The following is a 16,056-nucleotide window of genomic DNA, read 5'->3' on the forward strand; positions in this document are numbered from 1 at the left end:
GCCAATTTGGAGGAGGCTTGTAGGGGGACATCATTGTCCGGGCTGTGCTGGGTAACTCCTGCGCCCCTGATCAGTCCTGGAGAAGCCCCCTCTGGGCTGTTCACTGTCTTCTGCCCCACATCCATTGGATTCACGTAGTCCTGTGGAATAGAAGGGGATTCTATATCACATGCGGGGGATGTTCTGACCTGCAATGCAAGGTAACATTGGATCTGCTGCACTCAGACCACTCAGACCACTAATTCACTTCTCTTGGCTTTGCAATGGTTAATTATTTTTGTTAGCCCAGGGGTGTATGGGATTATCTACCGGGGGTGCAGTATTACACAGGGCACAATGCTGGCAGAGAGGGCCTCGTTGGGTTTCATATCACGACCTGATCAGGCTCCTGCCCCCTTCATTGTTGTACAAAGATTCTTTAATTTTACGCCCCATTTGCTCTGTGTCACTCAGCGCTCAGCAGCCGCAGAGTCAGGAGACAGGAGGGCACAGAACTCTGCCAAATCCTCCCCTGTCTCTTCCTACGACCCCTCTCAATCCCAACACTGCGACCCTACTAGCAAATACTTACCTTTATTTCGGGAAGAAAAGAGTAGACAAGGTTCCAGTCACCGACAGAAATAAGAGGCTGGGGGCGATATATAGAGATAAAGGGGACTATATATACACAGAGAAGGGGGACTATATATACAGAGAAGGGGGACTATATATACAGAGAAGGGGGACTATATATACAGAGAAGGGGGACTATATATACAGAGAAGGGGGACTGTATGTACAGAGAAGGGGGACTATATATACAGAGAAGGGGGACTGTATGTACAGAGAAGGGGGACTATATATACAGAGAAGGGGGACTATATATACAGAGAAGGGGGACTGGATGTACAGAGAAGGGGGACTATATATACAGATAAAGGGGACTATATATACAGAGAAGGGGGACTGTATGTACAGAGAAGGGGGACTATATATACAGATAAAGGGGACTATATATACAGAGAATGGGGACTGTATGTACAGAGAAGGGGGACTATATATACAGAGAAGGGGGACTATATATACAGAGAAGGGGGACTATATATACAGAGAAGGGGGACTGAATGTACAGAGAAGGGGGACTGTATATACAGAGAAGGGGGACTATATATACAGAGAAGGGGACTATATATACAGAGAAGGGGGACTATATATACAGATAAAGGGGACTATATATACAGAGAAGGGGGACTGAATATACAGAGAAGGGGGACTATATATACAGAGAAGGGGGACTATATATACAGAGAAGGGGAGTATATATACAGAGAAGGGGGACTATATATACAGAGAAGGGGGACTATATATACAGAGAAGGGGGACTGTATGTACAGAGAAGGGGGACTATATATACAGAGAAGGGGGACTATATATACAGAGAAGGGGGACTGGATGTACAGAGAAGGGGGACTATATATACAGATAAAGGGGACTATATATACAGAGAAGGGGGACTGTATGTACAGAGAAGGGGGACTATATATACAGATGAAGGGGACTATATATACAGAGAATGGGGACTGTATGTACAGAGAAGGGGGACTATATATACAGAGAAGGGGGACTATATATACAGAGAAGGGGGACTGAATGTACAGAGAAGGGGGACTGTATATACAGAGAAGGGGGACTATATATACAGAGAAGGGGACTATATATACAGAGAAGGGGGACTATATATACAGATAAAGGGGACTATATATACAGAGAAGGGGGACTGAATATACAGAGAAGGGGGACTATATATACAGAGAAGGGGGACTATATATACAGAGAAGGGGGACTATATATACAGAGAAGGGGGACTATATATACAGAGAAGGGGGACTATATATACAGAGAAGGGGGACTGTATGTACAGAGAAGGGGGACTATATATACAGAGAAGGGGGACTATATATACAGAGAAGGGGGACTGGATGTACAGAGAAGGGGGACTATATATACAGATAAAGGGGACTATATATACAGAGAAGGGGGACTGTATGTACAGAGAAGGGGGACTATATATACAGATAAAGGGGACTATATATACAGAGAATGGGGACTGTATGTACAGAGAAGGGGGACTATATATACAGAGAAGGGGGACTATATATACAGAGAAGGGGGACTGAATGTACAGAGAAGGGGGACTGTATATACAGAGAAGGGGGACTATATATACAGAGAAGGGGACTATATATACAGAGAAGGGGGACTATATATACAGATAAAGGGGACTATATATACAGAGAAGGGGGACTGAATATACAGAGAAGGGGGACTATATATACAGAGAAGGGGGACTATATATACAGAGAAGGGGGACTGTATGTACAGAGAAGGGGGACTATATATACAGATAAAGGGGACTATATATACAGAGAAGGGGGACTGGATGTACAGAGAAGGGGGACTATATATACAGATAAAGGGGACTGTATTTACAGAGAAGGGGGACTGTATGTACAGAGAAGGGGGACTATATATACAGAGAAGGTTGACTGGATGTACAGAGAAGGGGGACTATATAACTATATATACAGAGAAGGGGGACTGTATGTACAGAGAAGGGGGACTATATATACAGAGAACGGGGACTGGATGTACAGAGAAGGGCAACTGTATGTACAGAGAAGGGGGACTGTATGTACAGAGAAGGGGGGCTATATATACAGAGAAGGGCAACTGTATGTACAGAGAAGAGGGACTGTATGTACAGAGAAGGGGGACTGTATGTACAGAGAAGGGGACTGTATGTACAGAGAAGGGGGACTATATATACAGAGAAGGGGGACTATATATACAGAGAAGGGGGACTGTATGTACAGAGAAGGGGACTGTATGTACAGAGAAGGGGGACTATATATACAGAGAAGGGGGACTGTATGTACAGAGAAGGGGGACTGTATGTACAGAGAAGGGGGACTGTATGTACAGAGAAGGGGGACTGTATGTATAGTGAAGGGGGACTATATATGCAGAGAAGGGGGACTATATACACAGAGAAGGGGGACTGTATGTACAGAGAAGGGGGACTATATATACAGAGAAGGGGGACTATATATACAGAGAAGGGCAACTGTATGTACAGAGAAGAGGGACTGTATGTACAGAGAAGGGGGACTGTATGTACAGAGAAGGGGGACTATATATACAGAGAAGGGCAACTGTATGTACAGAGAAGAGGGACTGTATGTACAGAGAAGGGGGACTATATATACAGAGAAGGGCAACTGTATGTACAGAGAAGAGGGACTGTATGTACAGAGAAGGGGGACTGTATGTACAGAGAAGAGGGACTGTATGTACAGAGAAGGGGGACTGTATGTACAGAGAAGGGGACTATATATACAGAGAAGGGGGACTATATATACAGAGAAGGGGGACTGTATGTACAGAGAAGGGGGACTATATATACAGAGAAGGGGGACTGTATGTACAGAGAAGGGGGACTGTATGTACAGAGAAGGGCGACTGTATGTACAGAGAAGGGGGACTGTATGTACAGAGAAGGGGGACTGTATGTATAGTGAAGGGGGACTATATATGCAGAGAAGGGGGACTATATACACAGAGAAGGGGGACTGTATGTACAGAGAAGGGTGACTACATATACAGAGAAGGGGGACTGGATGTATATTTTTTGACTGTATAGAAAAGAGGAACAGTATATACGGAGAAGAGGGACTGTATGTACAGAGGAAGGGGACTAGATAGATAATTGATAGATAGATAGATAAATAGATAGATAGATAATGGAAATATAGAGAGATAATAGATAGATATATAAAATAGATAATAATTAGATAGATAGATAGATAGATAGATAGATAGATAGATAGATAGACAGGAGCTGTGTGTTCTACCTAGAATTTGGATCGGTGCTCAAGTGAATAGGAAATGTATGTATTTGTCCTTAAATAAAAAAATGCAGAAAGCCCAGGCAGGTTGAGTAGAATGGACAGATTCCAAAATGGCAGGCTCAGGACTGTGGACTGTTTTCTGTAAGTACAGAGCTGCAGAATAAGTTTTGAGACTGCAGAAATCTCAGGTAGCTTGCACCCATTAGAAAATAATGAGCAGATCAGCTATGTGATCATCTGCAGGATGGATTCAGCAGCACCTGGGGGTTCAGCACTGTAGACAGCACCTGGTGGTTCAGCACTGTGGACAGCACCTGGGGGTTCAGCACTGGGGATAGCACTGGGGATAGCACCTGGGGGTTCAGCACTGTAGACAGCACCTGGGGGTTCAGCACTGTAGACAGCACCTGGGGGTTCAGCACTGTGGACAGCACCTGGGGGTTCAGCACTGTGGACAGCACCTGGGGGTTCAGCACTGTGGACAGCACCTGGGGGTTCAGCACTGTGGACAGCACCTGGGGGTTCAGCACTGGGGATAGCACTGGGGATAGCACCTGGGGGTTCAGCACTGTAGACAGCACCTGGGGGTTCAGCACTGTAGACAGCACCTGGGGGTTCAGCACTGTGGACAGCACCTGGGGGTTCAGCACTGTTGACAGCACCTGGGGGTTCAGCACTGTAGACAGCTCCTGGAGGTGCAGAACTAGGGCTAGCAACTGAGGGCTCAGCACTATGGACAGCACCACAACTACAGCATTACTATAGGTTTTTGCTGAACAGTGCATGTACTGGAGGATGCAGAACTATAGACATCTTCCCTGGGCTCTGCACTATGGGCAGATTCTGGAGAGTTGAACCTATGGACTTCTATTGGAGAATTCAGCACTGTAGAGATGTCCTCTAGATTCAACTCTGTGTGAACAGCTCCCTAGGTTCTGCACTGTGGACATCTACTGGAGGGTTCCACAGTATGGCCAGCTTCCTTAGGCTTAGCCCTAAGGTCAACTCATTAAAGGTTCGGACAGGCTTAGCACTGTGGACATCAACTGAAGGGTTCCTCAATATGGAGATGTCCTCTATGTTCAGCAATGTAGCCATCCTACCTCCGTTCATTACAGTGGACATCTCCTCTAGGTTCAACACTGTGGACATTTCACCTCAATAAGGGTCCAGCACTTTGGAGGGGACCCCTAAGTTTTACACTATGGACAGCTCATGGTGGGTTCAGCCCTATCAAGAGCTTCCCTAAGTTAAACTCTTTTTCAGAGGTCTCCCAGAGTTTAGTACCATGGAGAGACCCTCCAAATGTATCAGTACAGGCAGCACGACCCTCCAACACTACACACCGTGCCCCAGGTTCCGCACAACATGGACATCTCACCCCAGTGATAAAACCCCGCAGACAGTACAGAGGTAAAGGCTGTAACCTCAGAAATCCCCCCAGATGTGAAGAGTCCGGCACTCACCATCTCCTGAGTCCTGGCGCCACTTGCTGCAGAGTGAGGAAGACTGGAGGCTCCTGTGAGAGGAGACGCTTGTATACCTTGCTGGAGAAGTGTGGCTTTGCGTCAGTGCAGCACAAGGTGCCCTTCGCCTGACATTTTCTTGATAATAAGAGTTTGATAAATCATTACACTTGCATTCAGATTTTAAAGGGACAGCGTCCTCCAAATGCCTTGTGAGCTGTCAGTCATCCGGGGGGATTGCGTCTACAGCGGGAGTCACAGGGGGGCGATCACTACAGGGAGAGAGTCATTAGAGGGGGCTCAGCACGACCACGTCCCTTTACATTAAACACACAGGCAGCAATGAGCCCAGTCAGTGGCAGATCCTTCCCTTATTTGGATTTAGGTGTTTATCCAATTGGATCTGGATTTAGCAAAGAGGCAGCTAAGGGGCATTTCTATAATAGGGTGGGATTTTATACCGAGCTGCAAATAGTTAACGGCCAGCCCTTATTTTACAGCAAAGGAGAAAGGACATTTGACCTAATAATTTAGAGGACTTTTACCTAAGGCTGATGAGTTTTCATTCTAGAGCCTTGGACTATTCTGAGATAATCTATCTGCACAGGACACATAGATATGGTGTATCTGCAGCGCAGACAATGGATCCAGGACTGACAGCTCAGGTCCTGGTGAATACACCATAGAAGTGCAACTATATATATATATATATGCATTACATATACGTATTTATTTATATATATAAAACATCATATCCATCTATATATCCATAATATATATATCATCATATCTAGCTATATATGCATTATATATATGTACTTATTTATATATATATATATAAAAACATCATATCCATAATATATATATATATATATATCATATATATGCATTATATATATGTGTGCACTTATTTGTGTGTATATATATATATATATATATATATATATATCCATATATATGGATTTCTTTGACTTTACTTTTTGTATTACTTTAAAATACAAAATATTTACCCACCGAAAATATAGAGGAGTTTAAAAAAAAAAAAAAAAAAGACGAAAGGTGATGTCGGATTTGTATCATTTACCCCTTCTACTAAGTATACAGTAATAGATACTGATGGCTAACAAATGTAATAACAATACAAGAGTAATAAAGAAAACATTGAATAGTATAATAAGCATCATTATATTCCTAAAAAAAAATACAAAAATAATAGGAAATAAAAAAATATTATACAATCACTAGAATTAAAACAGGAAAATAATAACGTATTTAATAAACATATGATAACTGAATATTTCTAGATTCTAACATTTAAATTATGAATGCTTTCACTTCTTTGATACATTGGTTTAAAAAAATATAATTTAACATGCATAAGTAGTAACACACACATATAAGTATATAAATATATATGTATATATATATATATATATATATATATGTGTGTGTTTGAGTATATATATATATATGTGTGTGTGAATATATATATATATATGTGTATGTGTGAGAGAATATATATATATGTGTGTGAGAGTGTATATATATATATATATATATATATATATGTGTGAGAGTGTATATATATATATATATATATATATATATGTGTGTGAGAGAGTATATATATATATATATATATATATATGTGTGTATGTGTGAGAGAATATATATATATATGTGTGTGAGAGTGTATATATATATATATATATATATATGTGTGAGAGAGAGTATATATATATATATATATATATGTGTATGTGTGAGAGAATATATATATATATATGTGTATGTGTGAGAGAATATATATATATGTGTGTGAGAGTGTATATATATATATATATATATATATATATGTGTGAGAGTGTATATATATATATATATATATATATATATATGTGTGTGAGAGAGTATATATATATAGATAGATAGATATATAAATATATATATATATATATAAATAGATAGATATCTATTATCATTATTTCGTTTCTTGAAGAGGAAGATGATGAAGTATAAAATAAAATCCAGAACCATTTCTATTTCTATAAATGTAGGTGGATATGTCGGGTCGGTCCTGTCCTGTATCTGTCCTTGCTGGCTCTGAAGGGGTTAAATCTGGCCTTTAATACATGTTTTTTTTTGTTGCTGACTCGCAGCTTTGCGTCTTTTCTTCTCCTGCTGCCCCAGCACAATGACTCAATTGTAATATCTATCAACGGGACATTAAAAAGGCGAGAAGCTATTAACGCTGCGTTATTATAAGCCGCTAATGACGTCACAGCTGCACCCCCACCTCCTCCTCCTCCTCCTCCTCCTCCTCTATTCTGGGTCTTGTAGTTTCACTGATAAATTAGGAATCCATGGGATTTTTTTTCCTGGTCTTTAGGTTGTGACTGAGAATGTGTAAATGGCTGCAGAGGATTGGGGCAGGGGGTGATGGGGTGAAATGTGGGGGGCAAGAGAGGGGAGGAAGGACATGGGGGAGAGGAGGGAGGCTTGGGAGACATTGCAGATAATAAATGAATAAAAAATGCCAATAAAGCAAAGAATATTATAATAGCGCAGCAGCGTTATAACAGAAGCAACTGAGCAAATAAATCAATGTCTGAAAATGACTAAAATCGCTAAACAATATATGACATTGTGCTGCCCATTGAGGGAGAATATGGAGAGTATATAATATATAATGAATAGTTTAAGTTAGTTTTTTTCCTTAATGCGTTAATTAGATATTTTGGTGCGATATGTTGCTGTAAACTTTTTTTTATTTGATTCATACATTCTAAAATAAACAAATAAATACAAATATTTAATTAACGACTTTGCAAAAAAAAAAGTCTTGATTTGAAAAAGAAAACTTAAAAAATGTCTGCAGCCCCTGTGCAGAAAATGGGACTCCCAAATTAGAGGTCCCAATGCTGCAGTCAGTTATTACTTCCTCTGCTTTTTTTTTTTTTTCACATGAATGGAAGAGAAGTAGTAACACATAACTGCAGGATCAGACTGTGCATGGGCTACTTGTGGTGTTCTGTAACCAAGGAAACACATAGATCTGCATCAGTACTGTAGACGATAAATGAAGAATACACCTGAATTGGCCACTATGGAGCTCAATGTACGCCACTGTATTTAGAAAGCTCCTAGGCGCCCTCTAGTGGTGGCTTAAGGAAGATACATTTCTGTCTTTGCAGGGTTTTTTTTTTTTAGAGCACTGGTTTGGATAAATGGAGCTCTGACAGTCTTTAGCATAAATTGGGGAATAAATCACTACAGAATAGAAGGTGTAAAATCACTTTACATCATGTAATTAGAGACTGGCTGTGTCTAAATCAAATCCTGGTATTACAGAAGCTTATTAGCAGCAATGTGCTCCAGTATCAGAGGACAGGCTGGCTATGCAGGGATAATTACACTATTTAGTCCATCACTGTTTACAGGAGACAATGAATTGACAGGGTGTAAAATGAATTACCCCCTGAGGAGGGTCCTGAAGATTATCTCCAAACCCCACCAGTACTTAAAGTGCCATAATAGAGATAATACTGATGATCATTAGGTGATTGTAATAATCCTATTATGGGGGGGCAGGGAGGGACACTTGAAAAAGATTGATTAGTTATTTTTTTATTTGCATGTTTCTGGTTTGTTTCAATATAGGGGAAACAGCAACAAAACTGCACAGAATGAACCTGAAAATTATAATATTAAGGGCTCTTTTTTTTTTCTATTTACCATGTGCATTTATTCCCTTTTCTCCCTCTGTCATGGGATACAAAATGAAAACCGCTAATGGAACTGATCCCATAAATCCCTATTTTTTTTCCCCTGCATCAGTTGCTGCGCTAGAGTTGAATCGAAGACCCCCAGAGAACTTGTTTCTGTTCATATGGCCATCCAGCTTTTTATTTCTCACCAGAAAGCTACAAAAGTTGTTAAAGGGAAACTGATCTGGGAACTGATCCTGATATAATGGACATATGGAAACTCAGGGGCAGAGACACACTGGCGAATTTTTCGTCCGAGAATCGGGTGGTAAAACTTGCCCTGGCCGGCACCTCTCCTGACCTGAGCATGACAGCTGCATAGTGATCCATCATGCTCAGGTCAGGAGAGGTGCCGGCCAGGGCAAGTTTTACCATCCGATTCTCGGACGAAAAATTCGCCAGTGTGTCTCTACCCTAAATGCAGTGTTTTCTGATCTGGATTTGGACCCTGGATTGGTGCATAAAGGTCACAACTTTGCATCAGTTGAGTTCAGCTCCGGCATCAAGAAACTGGACACATGCAATGTGTTGAATATTGAACCTAGAGTCGTTGCCACAAGACTGTAAACAGGTGAGTAGAGATTTTACACAAAATCATGCTTTATTGTTCTTTTCCAAGGTAATAAAAAAAATTGCAAATAATGTCGATTAATAATCATATACCGCCTTGGGTATACAGCTCCTATGTAGAAGTACAGTGGGGGAAATAAGTATTTGATCCCTTGCTGATTTTGTAAGTTTGCCCACTAACAAAGACATGAACAATCTATAATTTTAAGGGTAGGCTAATTTTAACTTTGAGAGACAGAATATCAAAAATAAAATCCAGAAAATCACATTGTATAAATGTATTTGCATTTTGCAGTGAGAAATAAGTATTTGATTCCCTGTCAACTATTAGGGTGTGTGCACACGTTGCGGGTTCTGCTGTGGAATTTTCCGCGCAGATTTGTCTAAATCCGCAGGTAAATGTGCAGGTCAAAAGACCTGCGGTTTATCTGCAGATTTTCTGCGGATTTGCCTGCGGTTTGACACCTGTCATGGAGCAGGTGCCAAACTGCTGCGGAATCTGCACAAACAAGTGACATGCTGCGGATTTAAAACCACAGCAAATCCGCTCGGAAAATTCTGCAACGTGGGCACTGCAGTTTTCAATTTGCATTGACTTATATGGTACTGTACACCGCAGCAGAAACTGCTGCGGATCCGCAGGACCAAATCCGCTGCAGATCCGCAGCAGAATCCGCACCGTGTGCACACACCCTTAAGATTTCTGGCTCCTACAGACCAGTTAGACACTTCTAATCTACTCGCTACCTGCATTAAAGGCAGCTGTCTTGCATAGTCACCTTTATAAGAGACTCCTGTCCACAGACTCAATGAATCAGTCAGACTCTAACCTCTACAACATGGGCAAGACCAAAAGAGCTTTCTAAGGATGTCAGAGACAAGATCATAGTCCTGCACAAAGCTGAAATGTGCTACAAAACCATAAGTAAGACGCTGGATGAGGAGATAACTGTTGTGCAATAGTAAGAAAATGGAGGAAATACAAAATGACTGTCAATTAACATCAATCTGGGGCACCATGCAAAATCTCACCTCGTGGGGTATCCTTGATCATGAGGAAGTTGAGAGATCATCCTAAGGGTATGTGCACATGTTGCGGATTCCAGTGCAGATTTTTCCACGCGGAATCTGTAGAATCTGCAGGTAAAATTACCTGCAATTTACCTGAAAATTTTCTGCGGTTTTGGTGCAGATTTTACACCTGTCGATTCCTAGAATGGAGAGGGTGTAAAAATGCTGCGGAATCCGCACAAAGAATTGACATACTGCGGAAAATAAACTGCTGCGTTTCCACGTGGAATTTTCCGCAGCTTGTGCACAGTGGTTTTGGATTTCCATAGGTTTAAATGGTACTGTACACCACAAGAGAATCTGCAGCGGATCCGCAGGGCCAAATCAGCAACGTGTGCACATAACCTAAAACTACACGGGGGGAACTTGTTAATGATCTCAAGGCAGCTGGGACCACAGTCACCAAGGAAACCATTTCTAACACATTACGCTGTAAAGGTTTAAAATCATCCAGTGACCTCAAGGTCCCCCTGCTCAAGAAGGCACATGTGCAGGCCCATCTGAAGTTTGCCAATGAACACCTGGATGATTCTGTGAGTGATTGGGTGAAGGAGCTGTGGTCAGATGAGACAAAAATTGAGCTCTTTGGCGTTAACTGAACTCGCCGTGTTTGGAGGAAGAAAAATGCTGCCTATGACCCAAAGAACATCATCCCCACTGTCAAGCATGGAGGTGGAAACATTATGTTTTGGGGGTGTTTCTCTGCTAAGGGCACATGACTACTTCACCACATCAATGGGAGAATGGATGGAATCATGTAACAAAATCCTGAGTGACAACTTCCTTCTCTCAGGACATTAAAAATGGGTCGTGGTTGGGTCTTCCAGTAAGACAATGACACAAAACATACAGCCAAGGCAACAAAGAAGTGGCTCTAAAAGAAGCACATTACAGTCTCCAGACCTTAATCCCATAGAAAACGTATGGAGGGAGTTGAAGCTCTGAGTTGCCAAGTGACAGCCTCAAAATCTTAATGATTTAGAGATGATCTGCAAAGAGGAGTGGACCAAAATTCCTCCTGACATGTGCACAAACCTCATCATCAACTACAAAAACGTCTGACTGCTGGGCTGCCAACAAGGGTTTTGCCACCAAGTATTAAGTCTTGTTTGCCAGACGGATCAAATACTTATTTCTCACTCCAAAATGCAAATAAATTTATATAATTTATACAAAGTGATTTTCTGGATTTTATTTTTGATATTTTATCTCTCAATGTTAAAATTAACCTACCCTTAAAATGATAAACTGTTCATGTCTGTCAGTGGGAAAACTTACAAAATCAGCAAGGGATCAAATACTTATTTCCCCCACTGTATGTGTTTCTATCCTTACAGACAAGGAAAGGTTGCATAGTTTGATTTTGCAGCCCCCTAAGAAAACTGAGTGACTACCAATTTGGAGCATGGTCCTGTAACAGGAGCCACCAGGGTAACAAGTCCATTCATGACATTTATTCCTCCTAAATCTTCCGCCATTAGTTGTGAGTGATATTATTGAGACGTGGTAGAAACTGCAACCACTCAGCCATGAAGTGGAGACCCCGTAATCTTACAGAACAAAGGGCTGAGGAGCAGATGGCAGAAAAGTCACCACCGCTCTGCTGATTCCATAACTGCAGAGTACAGACCTCCTGTGGTATGAGCACAAACACTGCGCGCCCCCACCAGGTACTTTGTGGCCGAGCAGCTGCATACAGCCGTACATCACCAAGCACAACGCCGAGCATCGGATGGAGTGGGGTAAAGCCGCCACCACTGGACTCTGGAGGAGAAGTGTTCTGTGCAGTGCTGGATTACACTTCTCTATCTTGGTGTGGAAGAACATGAACACAGATATCACCTCATCGAACACCTTTGGGATGAGATAGAAATCACAAATTATGTTAAGATTTCTACAGGCATCCTCCAAAATCTTCCCAGAAGAGTGGGAGCAGTTATAGACTCAAAGTGGTGACCAACTCCATATTCATACCTGTGGATTTACAATGAAATGTCATAAAAACTGCTACAGAAGGAATGCAGAGGGGGCACATACTTTATCCAGGTAATGATTTTAATCAAATACGCCATTCAGGAACCAGCCACCAGGTTAATGTTGGTATAATATAAAAATGGCTAGCAAGGTTTTAGATTTATTTTTCTGATTGCCGTTTCCTTTCTAGTATATTTGATTTGTAGACTGCCTGCTGCTCCACAGGACCTTTAATAATTAAAGGGAACCTTTCTGCACATTTTTCCATAATGAATGTAATGTTATGGCTGTATAAGTCATTGTCTCCCAATAAAAACATTTTTAGTAGAGACCTGATATGTCAGCTGTGGGAAATCTAGAGTAGAAGCTGTATGCAAATTAGTCTGGAAGTGCACTGGGGGCGTGTCAATGCAGTTGGAAGAAGTAGTCACAGTGCATAGACACGCTCCCAGTGCACTCCTGGCCTGATTTACATATGACTTCTACTCTAGATTTCTCATGACTGGCACATCAGATCTCTGTAAGAAATATATCATTTTATTAGTAAACAAGCATCTATACAGCCGTACCACTACTTCTGTATGTAAAAATGTGTTGACAGGTTCCCATTGAAGGCATATTATATACATTGTTTTCATTGTTACTGCAGCATAAATATAACATTAAACCGATTTCATACATCGGCGTTTTAGGGTTCATATAATGGAAGCAACACCGGGACCCCCTGCAGTGTTTCCATTATTGTTTGCTATATCAATTTTCATTCTGCAATGAAAAGGACTGAAGATGCCAGCAAGCTCCTGTCCCCGAAATCAGCCGCACAGCAGGGGTCGGGGATCTCTGGAGGCTCATACATTATCCCAGAGGCCTCAGTCTCAGGGCACTGATGGGCTATAATATTTCGGGAGGACAGCGGTCTCTGGAGAGTAGTCTCCATGAGCTGTGAAAATCTACTACAACGCACCGGCACCACTGCCTGTTAATCTGCATCCATCACCGGGGCGGCTATTCACACTGAATTAACAAGCTGCTGCAGTCTTAATTACTTTGTCAAAGATGAAAAATAGTAATTGATTCAGTCTCCGATCACTTTCCCGGCGCTCTCCAGATAAGAAGAAGCGAAGGACCTGGGCAAATGACATAGGATGAGTCCTGGAGGTGACCGATATGGTGCAGACATCTGATGAGTACACTGGCGGACACAGACAGAAAAGGGCCCCTGTGCAAAAACAATATATATGGACCCTTTGCAGCCCAAGAGCTCCTAAAAATGCAAAATTGCACCTGGTTTGGAGGTAGAAATGGGCCCCAAATGCGGCTGCACAGGTTGCACCAATGATATGTCTGCCCCTGGATGAGTATGGGCAAGAAGTCCGGTTATTTCAGATGTGGAGCGCGCCATTATCATAAATATTTACGATAAAACATACAATACAACAAATGTTACATAATATATTAGTTTCCAGGTTATACACTTTGCTCAAGACGACATCCATCCATCAAACATGGAGCTAAATATATGACAAAGTATTCCATACTACATACTACAGTATAATACGGCAGCGCGGAGAATTATAGTAAAATACAGCACGTCGTCATACGGTAGGGCAAAGTATTATTTAACACCGTATAAAATAACATTATGCTTCTCCGAGTTCCTGCATGCAAAGAAACACAAACATCAATGTTATTTTGATGGCTACTGAAATAAAATAATCTTTTGATGATTGCAAAGTTTAGGCGCCCTTCTCCAAACAAATGATCTGTTGAGTGACAAATGTGATCAACAGGTGTAAAGTTTAAAGGACTACCAATGTTTATTTTGAATAAATTCATTGGGATGGATACAAAATGGAATCTAAAATTTGATCTGTTTGATCTGTGCATAAGATTAGCCCCCCCCCCCTCCTCAGTCAGTATATAGCACATTAGAAAGAAACTGGTTGGTGGCAAATTCCAAGACAAACAGCAGCTGAACACAATACTGACTGCCTACGCATATACCACATTTGTGCTAAGTCTCCAGTAAAAGTCCTTGGATTAATGTAAGCGAGATATGGCAAGAAACATGTGAAACCCAATGTGGAACACAGCAAAAGTCAGCAGCCATAGGGGAAGGGAGCGGAGCCTTACCCTGGACACAAGGCAGGTCAGTAACAACAGCTCAGTGCTGATATTTTGCCACTAGGACAGCAAGGTAACAACGTAGTGCTATTTCTGTGACTGTTATTAGCACTAAGAAAGCTTTTAAGACTCTTGTAGACACTGGCAAAGCAGAGTTACAGATCTGTGACTATACATTGTTTAAAGAAGCACTCTTCCTCCTCCTCTCATCAAAATTATTATGCTTTTAATAATTGCAATCATCATATAATACAGCACTGAGTACTTACAATTGCTCATTTTGCCTTTCTACCCTGCTAATTTTTCTCTCTTCCGTTAGGTCTATGACGTCACGTGTAGTGTGTGTTGAGCATTCCGATACTGCAAATATCGGGTATCTTCCGATATTCGCTGTATCGGAATTCCGATACCGAGTACCGATATTTTTACAATATCGAATGCCGGAATCGGAAGTTCCCATAATGCAATGAGCCAGTGTTGTGGCTGTGATTGACTGCTGAAATGATGTCATCATGATGCGCGGTCTGTGCGCATCATGATGCGCGGTCTTTACGGGCCTGCCGGGGGTCTGTGCAGGCCTGCTGGGGGTCTGTGCGGGCCTGCCGGCGGGTCTGTGCGGGCCTGCCGGGGGTGGTGTGCGTGTGCAGGCATCGTCCGATGGGACTACAAGTCCCATCTGGCGATGCCTGCTACAATGACAGTGATTGACATATTAGCCAATGATGGGACAGTAGTAGTCCCATCATCCGGCTAATGTGTTGAATGTAAAAAAAACAAAAAAAAAAACATAGATACTACATATATACAATATTCATACATACTACATACATACTTCATATATACTACATTCATACAACATACATACTACATATATACTACATATATACTACATTCATACAACATACTACATACATACTTCATATATACTACATACATACATACTACATTCAAGATTCAAAGAAACTTTATTGGCAGGACTAAATACACATTAGTTTTGCCAAAGCAAGTGTACAAAAGGGAATAGGGATAGGGACTGTAGGGATGTTGGGTAGGGGCTGTAAGAAAGGTGGATGGGGCAGATCCAGGATGGGGCTATAGAAGTCCATGGCATAGGGAAGGTGGATGGGGGATTGGGGCATATTCAGGGTGGGGGCTATAGAAGTCCATGGCATATCATAGTTCTCTTTCTCGCAGTCT

At 41.6% G+C, this 16,056-nt stretch overlaps 1 protein-coding gene across 1 annotated transcript in view; it reads right to left on the minus strand.

The window, feature by feature from the left end:
• The window catches only part of SLC6A5 (solute carrier family 6 member 5), a 76,965-nt gene extending 76,831 nt beyond the window's left edge, over positions 1-134 (minus strand). The window contains exon 1 of the mRNA XM_073578308.1: positions 1-134. This exon is cut by the window's left edge and continues 373 nt beyond it. Coding sequence (XP_073434409.1) covers positions 1-125 — 125 coding nt within the window. The 5' untranslated portion in view covers positions 126-134.
• Positions 135-16,056: the final 15,922 nt, after the last annotated feature.

This window comes from Dendrobates tinctorius, unplaced genomic scaffold (assembly GCF_039654945.1).
Source record: "Dendrobates tinctorius isolate UK_male_01 unplaced genomic scaffold, ASM3965494v1 ptg000059l, whole genome shotgun sequence".
Classification (NCBI taxonomy): domain Eukaryota; kingdom Metazoa; phylum Chordata; class Amphibia; order Anura; family Dendrobatidae; genus Dendrobates; species Dendrobates tinctorius.